At 37.7% G+C, this 18,518-nt stretch overlaps 1 protein-coding gene across 5 annotated transcripts in view; it reads right to left on the bottom strand.

Moving 5' to 3' along the window:
* npas3 (neuronal PAS domain protein 3) overlaps positions 1-18,518 on the bottom strand; it is a 385,360-nt gene that overhangs the window by 131,418 nt on the left and 235,424 nt on the right. For all 5 annotated transcript variants that reach the window (XM_089120156.1, XM_089120157.1, XM_089120158.1 and 2 more), the window contains one exon: positions 5,609-5,698. In XM_089120156.1, coding sequence (XP_088976282.1) covers positions 5,609-5,698 — 90 coding nt within the window. The remainder of the gene's footprint in view (positions 1-5,608; positions 5,699-18,518) is intronic.

The raw sequence follows: 18,518 nt of genomic DNA, 5'->3' as shown, positions 1-18,518 counted from the left end.
TATAACTGACGTTTTGGGACGTCTTTTGACCATAAGTCAATATTCGCCTTTTTAGGGCCCCCTTAAACGTCGGTAGATGAGGTTATGGGATCCTAACTCTACCCCATACCTAAACCTAACCCTAAACCTAACCCGTCACCTAACTGACGTTAAAGGTAAAGCGTCAGTTGTATGACAGCCCGGGATCGCCATCTACCCACGTTTAAGGGGGCCCTAAAAAGGCGGATATTGACGTATGGTCAAAATACGTCCCAAAACATCAGTTATATGACTTTTTGGGATGAGACTGTGTTAAGTATAGCGCCGTTTTGTCATATAGCGTTCTATATGACACTAAAGGATGAGAATGCGTTGTGTTTCTCCTGGTTTCCATGTATAACAGAGTGTTCTACACTGAATTTGAATGCTTTTCACTAAGCATTGCAATATTATGAATGCGGCAGTGAATTCAAACGCTTTCTCCCAGTGTTGTGTAGTAACTGCGTCATGTGTTTAAAGGGGTCATGAACTGGCTTCTTAAATTTTATTATATTGTTGTCTGAGGTCAACTTATGACGTTCGCTTGGTTTTTGCATTCAAAAACATCAAAATGAATAAGTAATAGGATATTTTCTACCCTAGTTTTGAGACCAGCTCAAAAAGGCTGGGTTTTTATGGGCGTCTCGCACTGAAGACTTGGAAGTAAACGCCCACTGCTGTGAGTGGATAACAGTTTTGCATATTATAATGAGTTTCAACTCACTCGTCGATGCACATGGGGGAAATTGTTTTGAAAAAGTCCAATGTTGTAAAATGGCAACCGGAATGATTCGACCATACATGCTCGACCCAGAGTCCGTGTGTTGAACAATTCCTGTCAGATCCAATATAGACGGCACAGCACCGTTCTTTACTCTTAATCAGTCTGCAAATCCAGTCTTGTTTACAAAACAATCCTCAGTGAAATGAAGCGAACAGACGGGCAATGTTTTACCTCATCAGCTGGAACGTCATTAAAAATAAAGTTTATCCATGCAGTCCAATTGGAATCCAGAGGAAGCTTTTGCAGCGACTGTCTTCTTCCACAACCACAATATTTTGTAAACGCCATGCTTATTGATCGGTAGCTCGACCCGGTTTGTCATCACGAGGTAGGCCTATGTTGTTTAGCTATGTGTGTAATGCGCAAATCAGTGGGCGGGGCTAACGGCCGTGTTAAAGTAGCTGTTGATCTTCTTTTGCGGGGGTGGTGTTTTATCCTCTTCGACGTCATAGTTCCCCACTTTGAAAAACGAGTCGTTTGCTGAGGCTGGTGTCAATAAAAGCTTTTATTGGACTAACAAGGATGTTTTCAGTTCTGAAACTTACAGGATATTCTTATAATACGATGACCTCTTAGATGTCAAAAGCTCAAGGAAAATTTGATTTCTCAGTTCATCACCCCTTTAAAATTGGCTCGAGACTAAACCTGAGCTCTCGCTGGTGCTGTCTGCGTCCGGGCTGAGCAGCTCAAACAAGTAGTGTGGTTTCGCAACATAATATGCAAGTAGTATATGCAACATAAAAGGTAGCTCTTATAAGTTGGGCAACACGATGGTGGCACCAGTGCGACCTCTAACTAAATGTAGTCACATCGGCAGTGTGACCATTTGGTCGAAGTCTGGAGCCCTAAACCAATTACATATTCATTTCATTGGGGATAAATAAGTTTTATTGTATTAAAAGAATTCCTCTGTATCAGATGCACCCTGTATCGCTGTAACCAAACCAGAGCTTTAAGTAAACTGCCTGCACCCAACATGCGTAACCTACGATCAAACCCAAGGCGGAGAGATTTAACCGTTTTACAAAACATGCCATAAATCACACCGTCAAAGACTATTGTGCAGCTTGGAATCACAGTAAGGTCCAGCTGATGTCATTACGGGGACAGTGAACTCCATGACTGGATGCTTCCTATCTACTTTCAAAGGGATTGAGGAAGAGCTCGATTTAGAGATTAGTGCTCCTCTAGTGCCCTGCGAGGCCGCAGTATCTGTCTGAGAGCAGAGCTTGGATTTGAGCAGCTGAGCGCTCGTATGATTGAGCCGCGGTGCTAAAAGGTCATGCTATCGACTGTGCCTAGTGTAATGGCCGCAGTATGGTTCAAGCCCTGAATCTTTAATAACCTTCATCATTAGCTCTTAGGAAATCAGAGCTCGCACAGAGCGGTCTGAAGAGATCTATTGGCTCTTACCATCGCAATGCAGAGCTGTAACTCACAGGATTACAAAACGGAGGGTTAAACGGCTGTTATAAACCATTATGCAAGATTAAAAAAAGTTCAAGGAGAAGTGTTAAACATGACTGATAGTACCACTCCATTAAGGCCGTTCTTACTAACATTTATCCTACTGTGATTGTTATTTACAATTTAAAAAAAGAGCACATTAAAACAAAAGACTTTAGCTACAACCATCCTGAATACTCTATAAATTCATCTTTCTTTGTATAACCCAAAGTTTAGTTATCAAACAGACATTTATAAAAAAAAAAAAGATAAGCTATCCTGGTGATTACTTGCATGGCTGGAGATTTGCATTAAATGTGCACCAAAATCTAATTTGATTTTGAACAAATGTTAATTAACTTGTTAATTAAATGTTATTCAGAGCGCCAAAGTCAAACTATAAACCTAGAATATATATATATATGAAAATCATATATTGGTCTATTTTAGATAAACCACTGCACAAAAATGCATAGAACTGTCAATGCAGAAAAAGCTCACAAATTGCTCATCCAATTAACGATGGAAATAATGAACTACACCTCATAAATTTGTGGCCTCTAGGACAGATTAACGAAGAAAAAGGTTTAGCAATTAAGATCAGGAGAGTTATGGGATAAGCTTAACCATGTAAGATAATAAAACCTACTTAGACTAAAGACTTTACAAGCACTTTATCAGCAGGCCAACCTAAAGATAATACCACAGAAAAAGAGCAAGCCAAATTCCAAAAGCCAGGATTTTGAGAATTAATCAATTATTTGATAAAAATCATCAATCAATTAATGCTGAATTAATTTTGAGTTGGCTTTAGACGTCTCTTTTTAATTCATATCTCAATCCCTCTATCTAGCAGCATATTTTAATATTCTTTTACAGCCACTGTTGCTTTTATAATTTAGAAGACTCAATATTTACAATGTCTACATCTGACAGGTCATAGCTGCACTTGAACTTGATTGAAAGCATATGGAATCATAACGCACTACATAGTATTTACTTTATGCCTACTATTTTTAATTTGCGTATTCCATGCTGTCATGTTCAGTTTGGTTTTGATGGACACTTAGTTTGTGTTTCATTATTCTGTTTCCTGCTGGTTTCACTTTGTTCATAATTCACTGTTCCCTACATTACTATAATATAATATAGTTCACTTGAAGGAGTGTATGAAAATGAGTGAGTGAATTCGGACACTGAGTGCGCTGGAAGGGCTGCCGCTTTTGGGTAGATTTTGCTTGCTGTTTAGTAATAATCCGTCATGGAAACTAGCTTGTATAAACCTGAATTAAAGAATTTGATAATCAAGTAAAAAGTAATTCATACCTGTAAGAATTTACGCTGTAGCCACATTGGACCAGCGATTTAGAAAATGGGTGGATGATTCGGCTAGATGCACTCTAAAAAATTTTGGGTCAAATATGGACAAGCCCAGCTGTTGGGTTAATAAATTTATAAATTACATGTTTTAATCCACATTTGACCCAAAATTGGGTTAAAACAACCCAGCATTTTTTAGAGTGTGGATGATTTCGTACACAGCCATAGTCACTAGTTTGCTCCTATAGTAACTGATTATGTTGTACACCTCTTTCTAATTTAGTTCTTACTATCCTGTGCATATATAAGGCCTTCAGTTTGCTCAGTTCTTTGTCTTGTGTTTCTTTTCATGGAATATGGAAGATATTTTGGAGAATGACTATTAATTGGAGCTGGACCCATTGACTTCCATAGTAGGAAAAATAAAAATACTAAGGAAGTCAATGGGTCCAGTAAACTGTTTGGTAACTGACATTCTTCAAAATATCTTCCTTTGTGTTCAGCAGAAGAAAGAAATTCAAACAGGTTTGGGTGAGTGTATGATGACAGAATTTTCATTTTGAAATGAACAATAATTTTAAGTACATACAACAGTGAAATGAATACATAGGAGTACAATTATCACTTTGAAAACACATTTCTGATTAAAACTAGTGTATGAGATTAAAAATTAAAGCTGTTTTTATTTGCCAAGCTATAAATATAAGGTCGATTTGAGTACACGGCTACAGTATACAGTATTACCCAGGTCATCTAGGTCCTTGTAAGACCGTGCACAGTATACACAATACTTATTTTTTAAAGGTCCCGTTCTTTGTGATGCCATGTTTCAAACTTTAGCTAGTGTGTGATGTTGTTGTAAGAGTATAAAAATTATAAAGCTCAAAGTTCAATGCCAAGCGAGATATTTTATTTAACAGAAGTAGCCTACATCGAACGGCCTCTTTGGACTACATCTTTCTACTTCCTTAATTCTTTAAAGGTTTAGTTCACCCAAAAATGAAAATTCTGTCAGTATTTACTCACCCTCATGTTGTCCCAAACCTCTATGTGTTTATTTGTTCTGCTGAACACAAAGAAAGATATTTGGAAGAATGTTTTAATCAAACAGATCTCATTCCCCATTGACTTCCATAGTAGGAAAAATACTATGGTAGTCAATGGGGAATGAGATCTTTTTGATTCATCTTGTGTGATGTACAATAAACTTTATTAAACTCATCAGAATATGTTTGATCATCATTCGGATCTGGTCTGAAACAGCAGACCTGTAGGCTATTAATAAAGAATGGACACATACAAGCAGATGACAAATACGTTATAATAACCATAATTAAACTACTAAACTATACCTGTTCCATCTCTATACAGCACATTGTCCTAAGTCAACAGACTGCATGTTGCATCAATTCGTGTTTTGAAGTGTAATAAACTTGACGCTATATGTTGACTTAACTTAACTCAGTCAAAGCAACAAGATGACTTGACTAATCTTTTTTTTTACAGTTAACACAGCCCAAATTTTTCCCAATCTCTAACTGAAGGAAAGGAGTTAAACTGTTGCAAACTGTTACAGTCACCGGTACAGTGAGCATCTTGAAGGCACCTGAGCGGTTTAGATCCCTCGTACAAGGACAGCGAGAGGCTTTTCTGATGATTTTTGTGGATTTTCGCACCACCAGTGAACAGAAGCTGCCTGTTGTGCAGCCGTGTCAGGTTTGATTGAAGCCTGCAAGCACTCGAGATGAAGCTCAGCGAGACAGGACAGCAAGAGTTCTGAAGGTCACTTTCTCACTGTCTGACCTCACCGATCTGTCGGTTTATTGAAAGGCCCTGGCTCGAGCCAACAGGAGCGGGGGAACACGCTAGCATTCCAATGAGAACATCTCTCTGGCACTTAAAATATGCAGTGATGAACGCCACGAATTAAACAGCAGCAAACACAACCGCGGGAGTTTATCTAACACTAATTTGTCCAGATTCTCTTCCGCACCGATGGACGAAAAGAGATGGGAGAGAGAAAATCTCAAGTGCACTCACCTGTGAAAGCCCCAGGTATATGGACACTGTCTCTGAGATGTACAAAAACCTCCCCTCCTTGTTTAGTGCAAATACAAATCCATCCAGGGACTGTGGAGGAAACAGAAAGAGAGAAAAGAGAAGAAACAAGTCAGGCGAGAGTCTCACAAATAGCTTATTTCTCACAGCACAGAGAGAGAATTGCAAACAGCACCGCATCCCGTGTGGAAACGACTGACAGATCATTAAAGAGCAACAATTACAACCTCAATTAACAGCTCCGGATCACAGACGCCTCAACTCTAAGGGATGGTGCGTGAGCAACACATAAAAATTAGGCAAAAAAAACGACTTGATCGCATGAATAAAGGTAGTATTTTTTTTTGAGTTGGTGAACTCAATCACGCAGCGACCTGCGTCTATCAAGGTAGTGGATTGTGTAATTATCAAACAGAACTATTATCTAGAAAATGATTTAAGTGATGCAAATATGGCTACATTTCTCACCAGATACGTTAGATATGTCATTTCTTGGATGTCTGATCTGTCTCATGAATGTAAGGTTGGATAAGTTACAGAAATCTCTAAATAAATTGATGTTTTTCGTACTTTTACACATTTAGACATCTTGACTGGTTACCTATAAATAAAAGAGCTCCAATGTATTTTAATGCAAACAGTATTTCTCTAGGGTAAGTGAGAAACATTGCTATAATACTAGGCAAAGTCTTATTATTAAGCCTTTTAAAACTTTGTATGGCCGTACTTCTTTCGAATACTTAGGGGCTCAAGATATTAAAAGTAAATATGGTTGGTTTTAGATTGAAAGTCAAAAGTTGGTTTATTAGATGAATTTGTATTAGTTTCTTGTGTCTTGCCAGGATTTGTGCTTATATTTGTGCTTATTAAATATTTAACGGGGAAAACAAAATGCTGCATCGCTGTGGCAATTACTGTAAATATTGTATTCAACCAGCTTGTTAACTAAAACTTCACATTCTGGAGAAAAAAGATTTTTTTTTTCAATGCACAAGGTACAGTAGCAGCGTGAAGAACAGAGAAATTTAACCACACACACAAAACATATGAAAGCTGAAGTGCTTGATTGTGAACAAAATCACCTCTGTTTGGTTGTGTGTCATTGTGTGTCATACACTGCAGCTGCAAAATCACTTTTATGCGTATGTTTTCAATTGTTTTCAATGGGAGCGCCGCATTTTTTAAACGCCATGAGCGTACCGAGGCGCTGAGCTTTTTTTTCTTTCACGCTGAAGCGCCGAGCGCCCGGCGTTTTTACTGGTCGCTGAGAGTTGAAAAATTTTCAACTTTGGATAAAACGCAGCGCTCATCACTGTCACTTTTTACCCAGCCGTCCAGTCACAGTGGAGGAGGGGCGGGACTAATACCACAACGACCAACTGTCAACATTCAAACTGCTGCGGATATTCTGTATCATAGCAACGAAACATCTCAACGGAAAAAACGCTGCGCTGCCAAAACGCTCTCAAGCGCCCAAAGCACGGCATCTTCAGCAGAGCGTCTGGCATCTTCTTATTAAACGGTCTGTACACTTACAAAGTTCTCAATGCTTCATTTTGCATATAGGGACCCTCATTATGTTAATGTGTTAGTGTGGGGCTATTTTGAGCCTTGTTAGTGGTATTAACTAGCGATTTCTTTTTACTTATTATATGCCCCCATTACTATAGCGTTATACGCTAAACAGTTTTTAGAGATAAATCTCTTTACATTCGATTATCATGAAAACAAATCTGAGAGAACGGTCGACTAGGTACCGATGTTTTATTAGACCAAAGGTTCATTTTGCGCCGGAGTGCTCCTTTAAAATAACCAATTAGTGTTAAAGTACCCCTGTAGTCAATAATTTTATCCCTTAAACTCCTCTTTGATCACTAAAAAGACATTAAAACGTATTTTCCTCAATTTTTTTGGTCATGCCTTAAAAAAAGCTTGCATGTAACTCAACACTCTTGCCTCATTTAGCGGTTCTATGAATATGCAAATTAGCCCCGTCTTCACTCACACACTCCAGCTCAGAGATCCACGGTGAGGTGATTGGTGGTAGTTTGTGACGTTAGAAACACCCGCGATTTCCATTCATGTATGGAGCTGGTTATTTAAAAGACAAAAAAATCACAAGTTTTACAAATCACACACAATTATTTTGAGGTCATAAGATAGTTTTGTGCAAGGAACTGCATGAAAATAAATCTTTATTAATCAATAATATGCCTCTGTAATCATCATTTGAGTGAAAGGGAACAAAAGTTGTTTGTGCTTTACTGTCACTAGTATTAATTTTAGCTGGAAACTGGAGGAGATTGTATGTTTAGGTTTGTTTTGGGAGTTTTACAAAAATGTTGATATGTTTTACCAATTTGAACAAGGTATTAGTGTTAGACTAAAACAAAAAAAACAATAACTTTACTGTAGTTTAGCTCCTTTAAGCAAGACAGTTTTCAAATTATCTTCCCTGAAACTGTTTCTAGCATGCATCTGTGGTTTCTAGGGTGGGTAACACTTTACTTGAAGGAGTGTGCATAAGACTGTCATGACACCTTCATAACCATGACAAGAAACATGTTTTATGCATGTTTATGAGAACTGTCATTAAGTGTCATTTCCTCAATTATGACATTTTGAATGCAAATATGACATTTTTGAGATGTCTTTGTTATGACAACTTGAGATAAACTAATACATCATAACCTGTCAGTGTCTTGGTAATGTCAACATGACACTACAAAGACAACAAATTGTCATAAATATTTAATAAACATGACATAGGAGGTTACTTATCAAACTTAAGAAACCAATTAGCTTTATAGGTTAACATTACATTAAACTGGCAGGTGGTTGGTTTTCACGTCGGCTGTCATGAGGCCATTATAACTGTGTCATGAATATTTTTCTTGACCTCAACTACTGAATTTGTCATTGAAATGCTATATTGGCTTCATAACAGCCAATGTCAAAAGCAACCACCTGCCAGTTTAATGTAATGTTAACCCAAAAAGATAAGTGGTTTCTTAGGTTTGATAAATAATCTGCTATGTCAGGTTGTGTTGTCTTAGTAATGTCAAGTTGTCATGACAAAGACACTGGAGGTTATGATGTATTGGTTTATGTCAAATTGTCATGACAAAAAAAAAACAAAAACAAAAAAAAAACTGACAGGTTATGATGTATTGGTTAATGTCAAGGTGTCATAACAAAGACATCTCAAACAATGTCATATTTGCATTAAAATGTCATAATTGAGCGAATGACACTTAATGACAGTTGTCATAAACATGCATGAACCTTACTTCATATTCATGACGTGTGTCATGTCATGGTTATGATGGTGTCATGTCAGTCTTATGCACACCCCTTCAAGTAAAGTTTTACCAACTTAATTTAATTGTACTACATTTTGTTCAATAAATATGATTTGACAAAATTAAAAAAGTTATTTAATATAGTGAAAGTAGGTTAAAAAAAAAAGAAACTAAATATAATGAGATTTCTTCCAGTGTACAGTATGTTATTCTGGTCTCCTAGATATGGCAAAAAAAAATGTGTGTGCCTATTTTATCATTACAAACACACATTTAAACCACAATTTTAGATATCAATCACATTTGATCCATCATTCATGTCTGTAGTACAAACGATACAGGATGAAGCCAGCATTTAATTCGCAATACAATGTTTAGCAAGCACTGCTAATTATCACAGACGCCATGACCAATACATAAATATTCCGCAAAACAAAGCCTGATCCATATCAATAAAAGTCACATACATAAGAAAAGAGTGGTCGTGTTGGGTTATTAGGGATTTTGGACTAAGGGAAGCCGATATCACTGCTGGAGGTGCTGCTGTTTGGTCTCCGACAGTCAACAATTAAGGCATTGAGGTCACATGGGTTAATTACATATTGTCCCCCGCTGCCTCAGATAATCCGTAGGATGATACACCCCAGGCGAGAAAATGGCAGAAAGAAGGTATTTTGCACAATGTCACAGCTGATCTGATCACCTTTTTCTGAAAATCAGGTTTACACAGACGAGGTGGGAAAGCATCCCTCTCTCGTTTATTTCTGAGTTTAAAGCAGCATTGGCAGCTGGCGAGAGAGCGTGCGGTCTCTGCTCGCCGATAAAACAGAGCAGCCTCGGGCTATTTACAGCGTGCTGATATGCAGCTGACAACAGCACGTCCCACGGCGGCCCGCTAGCGCATCACTTCCTCCCTGAGCACGCATCTGCTGGAGGTGATGTGTTAGACTTACACTTTACATTACACTGCGCTAATGCTAATACTATCCCATTATATGGCACTTTACATTTGAAATGCTAATATGCCAATATAGATGCGTTAACATAAATGCTACGCTAACACGGATGCTTATTTACCTTACTTGCAGCAACAAAAAGCTTCAAGGGACTGTATTCTACACATTTAGCATTTAATTTTCCCCCTGAAGTCCACTTATAATATCAGTCAAGGTTTCTTGCACCAAAGTGGTTGTAAATTAGTCTTAGCTGACCATGTTTTCGCCCTCGCTCTGACCCTCAGGGGCCATTCACACAGACTGCGCTCTTATATTCCATCTGAGCTATTTTTTAATTGTTCTATGTAAATATGCTCCAGACAAACATCGTTGTTGCATTTGTTATGCCTCACTATAGCCTCTTTGTGAAAACTACTGATATAGAGTTCACGGTGCTGCATTGGTCTGTACATATTCTAATTATTCTGAATATATCAAAAGTATGTAATATTGTGATTATATGATTAAAAAACTATGATCTATTTTAATATAGTTAAACGGTAATTTATTCCTGTGATGTCAAAGCTGAATTTTCAGCATCATTATTCCAGTTTTTAATGTCACATCATTCTAATATGCTGATCTATCTGTCTTTCTGACCAACCTGTCTGTCTGTCTGTCTGTCCATCTACATGTCTGTCTGTCTACCTACCTACCAACCTGTCTGTTTGTCTACCTACCTGTATCTGTCTGTCCATATACCTATCTCTCTTTCTACTTACCTGTCTGTCTGTCTGTCTGTCTACCTCTCTGTCAGTCTACCTGTCTGTCTGTCTGTCTACCTACCTGTCTGCCTGTCTGTCTGTCTACCTGTCTGTCTACCTACCCACCTGTCCATCAGTTTACCTGTCTGTCTGTCTACCTACCTGTCTGTATGTCTGTCTACCTACTTCTCTGCAGGCTACCCACCTATCTGTCAGTCTACCTGTCTGTCTGTATACCTACCTGTCTGTCTGTCTGTCTGTCTGTCTGTCTACCTACCCACCTGTCTGTCAGTCTACCTGTCTGTCTGTCTGTCTGTCTACCTACCTACCTGTCTGTCCGTCTATCTGTCTGTTTGCCTGTCTACCTACCTGTCTGTCTACCTACCTCTCTGCCTGGCTACCTGTCTACCTGTTTGTCTGTCTGTCCGTCCATCCAACTACCTGTCTGTCTATCAACCTACATGTCTGTCTGTCTGTTTGCTTGTCTGCCTACCTATCTGTCTAACTACTTCTCTGACTGGCTACCTGTCTGTCTGTCTGTCTGTCTGTCTGTCTACCTACATGTCTGTCTGTCTGTCTGTCTACCTACCTGTCTGCCTACATGTCTGTCTGTCTGTCTACCTACCCACCTGTCTTTCAGTCTGCCTGCCTGTCTGTCTACCTACCTGTCTGTCTACCTACCTACCTGTCTGTTTGCCTGTCTACCTACCTGTCTGTCTACCCTACCTCTCTGCCTGGCTACCTGTCTGTCTGTCTACCTCTCTGTCTGTCTGTCCGTCCAACTACCTGTCTGTCTATCAACCTACATGTCTGTCTGTCTGTTTGCCTGTCTGCCTACCTGTCTGTCTAACTACTTCTCTGACTGGCTACCTGTCTGTCTGTCTACCTACATGTCTGTCTGTCTACCTACCTGCCTGTCTGTCTGTCCAACTACCAACCTACATGTCTGTATATCTGTCTGTCTTCCTACCTACCTGTCTGTGTATCTAGCTGTCTGTCTGTTTGTCTACCTACCTATCTTTCGGTCTGTCCACGCACCTGTCTGTCTGTCTGTCTACCTATCTATCTGTCTGTCTTCCTACCTACCTACCTGTCTGTCTGTCTGTGTATCTACCTGTCTGTCTGTTTGTCTACCTACCTATCTTTCTGTCTGTCAACGTACCTGTCTATCTACCAACCTACATGTCTGTATATCTGTCCGTCTTCCTACATACCTGTCTGTCTGTCTTTGTATCTACCCATCTGTCTGTCTACCTGCCTATCTTTCTGTCTGTCCACGCACCTGTCTGTCTGTCTGTCTACCTACCTATCTATCTGTATGTCCACGTACCTGTCTGTCTGTATCTGTCTACCTACCTACCTGTCTGTCTGTCTACCTGTCTATCCATACATCCATCCATCTCTCTGAAAAATTTCTGTGTAAAAAAGGAAAACCTTCAGTGAAATGATAAATTCAGTCCATTCTCTCAAACGGTGCATCATATTTATAGAGCGCAAATACTGGCCTTCCGTTCTCCTCCATCCCTGTCACTTCATCTATACACTGAGAGACCACCGTCCCCTCCCCAGTGGAGGGTTTCTCTTGGACTTCTTGACCTGCGAGAGACTCCTCCTGGCTGTCAAGAAGGACCCGCAGCAGTCACCTCCAGCCAGTCTGTAATCATCTCCACTGCTCTTCCTTCAAACGCTCGGCATCTGTGGGCCAGGTCTCTGAGGAACACTGCGTGCCTCCGCCTGGCTCCCCTCCATGATAAACGGCCTCTGTTTACAGGCTAACCACTGTGTAAAGTGCACAATAAATCACTAGCCAGACAAACTTCTGGGGGAGAAAAGTGTAACATTAAGATGGGCCTTTTTTGTCATTTGTTTTAAGCAGTCATGCCTTGCAAGCAGCTTCTCTCTCTCTCTCTCTCTCTTGCTCTCTCTCTCTGTTGTCTAAAGTGCTGAGAGAAGGAAGAAAGCGTATCACAGAAGGGAAATGAAACTCTGTAACGGTTTGGGATCTACACACTTGACCTAAGGCAGCAAAAGCAATAGAATCTAGATAAAGATTAAATGTAGACAAAATTAAAAAGTGTAATTCAAGCTTCTAGTGGTTTTAGTTATTCACAAATATCATTAACAAGAGGCAATATTAATGCATCAAACTTAAATTAATTGACTCCTCATTTAAATGAAAAAAAATTGCATTACTGAAAATCAAAATCAAATTTTCCCCCATTTACTTTTTTTAATAAAAAGTAAATAATTTTCTGGTGTTATTGTAGAAAAGAAAACATTTCGTTCGTTGTTCGTCTAATATTAAAAAAATTAAATTAAATTAATATATATATATATATATATATATATATATATATGTATATATATATATATATATATATATATATATATATATATGTATATATATATATATATATATATATATATATACTACTTTACATAATGTTATCTACAACATGTCTTCTGTTGATGTAACCAAAGCCAAATACAGGAAAAAAAATAATACCAAGCATGTTTTTCTTGTTGTTGAATATCCAAAGAAATTTCACTCAGAAATGTCAAATCCCAGAAATAAACCAGGTTTTAATGTTGACTTCAAATAACACGTTCCAGGACTAAATGTGCATATTATTCTAAAGAAAAATATTTTTAAATCTTTTTTTCTGCCTCTGAAACACCCTTTCCTCATCCTGCTGGATAAAATAATCTTCCACAGAAAAGTAACATTACAGAAATCGCATGCATTAGCAAATCTGTTTTGTTCTGTTTTACTTTAAATAAATCTGGAAATCTAGTGGATCCTCAACCGATTCTTTGCTTCACTTAAAGCTATCGTTTAATAGTACGACCATAGACCACAATCCCTCAAGCGAGAACATTCCTGCCTTTCAGTGCTACAACAGTAAACTCAGTAGCCTTGTGTTTTCTCTACCAAAGGACAAATATACGTGAGCTGAAGGACACGCAAGCTGGTAAACATCAATCTAGTCGCTGCGCCCTGGCCAGAGCCACCGCACGTCCACATTAACACACACAGCGGACGCCAGGCGAGACCAGCCTCATTGACTATTAACATATCATTAACTATTAGGTCAGACAAAATGAAGAGGGTGAGAGAGAGAGAGAGAGAGAGAGAGGCAGCTGGTGATGGGGGAGATGCCACATGTTCATCTTCCTCACTCACATGCGTCTATCCCCTGCAAACTACAACAGCCTCCATGATGAAGAACTACAACTGCAGTTAAGACATCACGGGGACTCACTCGCACAGGTATTGAGCTACAGCAGGACTCCTACATGCAATGTAAATGAAGACTTAAACCCCTCCACAATCCAGTAGTCAAAACAAAAAGTTGGAGGACATGGCCATATAAACCGTTTTAATTGAACATATTTCACTTCAAATTTCAAGAAGTATAAAAATGCCATTCAGAGTCAGAGCACACTTTTTCACCTGGTGCCACATATATCAGTTAAAAAGAGCGATATACAGAACAGATAGCTAAAAGGTCGATATAAAATAGCCCAAATAAGATATAAAACCATAACACACACACTCACACCTCTGTTCTAGACTGATATTTGGTAACATACTTACAAAACAATTGCTACCAATTATTATGCTCAAAAAATAAGCATAAGCATTATCTTGAAACTACGTGTGTGTGTGTGTGTGAGAGAGAAAGAAAGACAGATGAGAGGTGTTAAAAGAGATCTTATCAGAACTTCTAAATTGCCACGGGAGCCGTGAGTGATCTTTTTCACTGAAGTCAATTTTGAGGCTGACAAGCCATGTAGAAATGTGCAAATATGGATGCGCGGTATTGATTTCTTTATTGAAGGCACGAGCGCGGGAGACGCTCAGATCACTCATCCTACCTCTCGCCGAGACCTCTTTCAAATGAGAGCGTCGTTAGATTGCTCATTTCATATGGAGGCTTAGCGTTGGGGGAGGGGGGTCTGTGGAGGTACTCGACATGGCATATTTATTGGCCTGCTTCACTCCAAATGACCTACTACAAGCATCCATTTAAAAAAGGTGTGAGAGTATCAGATCCTGCTGCTTGGTTCTCACTCAACCGTTTAGCATATCCTCAATTCTCAGACACCAAATATATCGACATCTACACTAGGAACAGGAATTGTAAACATTTGAACTGTTCTGGATCCTCTTTAAGTCAGCATGACATTAAAATGTACAATTTTTGTTTTGTTTTTTTAAAGAAAATTGTCAGAATATATTGAAATTATTTATTTGAGCGAATCTCATTTTCTATTATTAAGTTTGATTAATTGATTTTCTATTCTATCAATATAATTTTTTATTAATGTCCCCTCATAAGCTTTAATCCAAATAACTTCCCTTTCCCTCTTGCAGCATCATCTCTTCTCTTCTCTGATGATGTGTTTACTGATAAAAGGGCGGGGCAACCTGTCACTCACATGACATCCACCAATAGCAAACCTCAACCATCCCACCATCCAATCAATTCCGCATGGACAAAATCAAGTCCCGCCCTACATGTTTTCTTGTTCAAGAAAATATGTATGAACAACATATATGTCAATATAGGGAAGAAAAGACCATCACAAGTTCCACTTCATGCCGTTTAATGACTTTCAGTGGCTTAATCGTTCAATTAGTAATGCTTTAGTACTTTGAAATGTTTGAGAAATATTTGAAAACTCCCACTGCAAAATTAAGAGCGTTTATTCAATTAATTAATAAACAAAATATAATAAAATACATAAAACAAAAAACATAAAACATATAATAATTCCATTAATTGAATATAATAATAATAATTTTAAATGTATTATTATTATATTATTAAATGATTATAAATAAATATATAAATACATTATAGACTGTTTGAAAATGCAACACTGACTAAATATGTAATGTGTCTAATTAAAAGTTTATTGTCGGAACTTCTAAGGCCATGTCCTCCAACTTTCTGTTCAAATACATACACACACAATTTTTTAATACAGTTAAGGCCTTGTTTGGATTGAATTAATATTGTTTCTGATATATATATATATATATATATATATATATATATATATATATATATATATATATATATATATGAAGAGTTCAGATGCAAAAGCCTCTAAATGCCATTTGAAATTTTCTTGTTTAATGATGATTTTTATCAAACTTGTATATTTAAGTTCAGTAATTTCACTTAAATAACAATTAATAGGTAATTATCATTGCCATTTAAGTGAAATCACTGAAATTAAATATACAAGCTTGATAAAAATTATCAGTCTAGAAGAAAATTTCAAATGGCACTTAGAGGCTTTTGCATCTGAACTCTACACACACACACATATATATATATATATATATATACACAAAAATGCTGGGTTGTTTTAACCCAACTTTGGGTCAAATATGGACAAACCCGAACGTTGGGTTAAAAATGTAATTAAAAAATTTAACCCAATGGCTGGGTTTGTCCATATTTGATTATAACTCTGATTTTTTGAGTTATATAACTAAGCCTTAGGTAATAACTAAATAAGCCTAAATAATTTACACAACATAAAAAAGTAATGTATTGTTTCGATTTACTAGAGTTCCAGTATTTTAGAATATTTGTTTATTGTTTGTTTATTTTATTTATCTCTCTATCCACACTAATTTCCTGTTTCTATTAACAAAAAGTGCAATAAACGTAAAACAAGTTGTCTCTTGACACACTGCCTACTGGTCAGAGTTGTTGGACATCTGACATGATCGGATATGGCAAAAGCACTCCAGGAGCAGAGAGGAGTGAACGCTGGCTTTCCTTGTACAAACTACCCCACTTTCAAAAAGTTCCTTCGGGTGAATATTGTTTCGACTTCCCTCCGCGCCAGGATTTAATTAAGTGATAACAGTCACCTTCAGGTGATGACACAGGACAATAATATCTGGACCAAAGGAAAAGGAAAACGCTGAGACTGGCCAGCAGCACGTGTTATCATGAGCAAAGATAGAGAGAAAGAGAGAGAGAGAGGGAGAAATCCGTACTTTACAAACACGTCTCGGCTTCATCCAGGTTAGACTCGGGAAGAGGAAATATTTTCCAAGTCTAATCTGGAGGGTTAAGGGGGGGATTTAGCTCAACCCTAAGAGGATTAAACATCATTTGAATGCTTATGTGTTTAAACACAGGCTTAATAAAACAATATGACGTCAGTACAAACAAAGAGGGGGCTTGACTTCATTTAGAGGAAGAACTGCCCGTTAAGAGATGACAATAAACATATGCACACATGAAGACATTCCACAAATGTGAAACAGAATATTTAACAAAAATAAAAAGTAGGACTTGATTTTATCCATCAGAATGCTAGGAGGTGGAGCAAGTTACAATTCATAACATGCAACAATCAATCACTTATTTAGTCTAGGAACTGTCAGAAACAATATTGGAGTAGTTCACTTTTTTTTAAAAAAACTAGATCATTTCCTCACCCCCATGTCATCCAAGATGTCCATGTCATTCTTTCTTGAGTCGAAAAGAAATTAAGGTTTTTGATGAAAACATGCAGGATTTTTCTATATATAATGGACTTCAATGGGTACCAAACGGTTCAAGGTCAAAAAGACAGTTTCAGTGCGAACCGCAAACTGTTCAAAGGACTTTAAACGATTTCAGACGATGAATAAGGGTCTTATCAAGTGAAACGTTAGCTTGTTTAAAAATTAAAATAACAAAGTTTAAGTTTTATAAGCGCAAATGGTCGCCTTGCTCTGTTCTGTGATGCACGTTCGTGACTCTTCAAACTCGTTTATCAAAATGAACAAATCTTTTCTCGAGTCAACTCGTTCATTTCGGTCGTTGAATGAACCAAATGACACGAAAAAAGATTCGTTCATTTTGATAAACGAGTTTGAAGTCACGAACGCGCATCACAGAACAGAGCAAGGCGACCATTTGAGCTTATAAAACTTAAACTTTGTTATTTTATTTTAATTGAGCGATCGTTTCGCTTGATGATAACCCTTATCCATCATCTGAAATCGTTTAAAGTCCTTTGAACAGTTTGCAGTTTGCACTGAAACTATTTTTTGGACCTTGAACCGTTTGGTTCCCATTAAAGTCCATTATATAGAGAAAAATCCTGGAATGTTTTAATCAAAAACCTAAATTTCTTTTCAACTGAAGAAAGAATGACATGGATATCTTGTGTGACATGGGTGTGAGTAAATCATCAGCAAAGTTTTTTTTTTAAAGTGAACTACTCCTTTAAGTTAGTTTAAAAACTAAAGGTGTTCTGCAAGCCTTGGGCTTGTGACTCGCAGTGACGTCCTGCCATGTAACCTCAAGCTAAAACGGTTAAATCCTGCAGGAAATTATACAAAATAAAAAAATCTGTAATATTGCAGGGATCCTGCAGAATGACAGACAAAGAAGCCTAGAGATATTCGCTGTAGCCCGGCTGAAAACCATTCAGCAAAATTTCCCCTTAAAATGATCGAAATTAATTTTAATGACATTTATTACTAAAAAACAGAGCCACATATGCAACGCTTTCATCAAAGAAACTCTCCAGATCCACTTCGTACTTACATTTTCATCCATATGCGCTGCACTGGAAATATCTATTTTTAATTCACAGATACAAATACTCAGGCAACAAGCTGGAACGATTCCCTCAGAATGCATAAGGTCATTAGTATGCAATAAGATGATCTATTCAAACAATGATAATGAGTTCAGTCTCTTTAAAAAGAATAGTAAATCATTATATTTTTTTACTGCCAAGTTTGGCCTTTTTCAAGTGAATTTGTGGCAGCTGTTGGTCTGCTGTGATTTGGTATGCATTCATTCACAACACAAAAGACACATGATAATGCAAAAGTTTTGTTTTGGAGACCCAAGGCCAGTCC

The sequence above is a fragment of the Pimephales promelas genome, chromosome 15, assembly GCF_988280905.1.
Source record: "Pimephales promelas chromosome 15, fPimPro1.hap1.1, whole genome shotgun sequence".
Taxonomy (NCBI): domain Eukaryota; kingdom Metazoa; phylum Chordata; class Actinopteri; order Cypriniformes; family Leuciscidae; genus Pimephales; species Pimephales promelas.
This window is presented reverse-complemented; position numbering and strand designations above follow the sequence as displayed.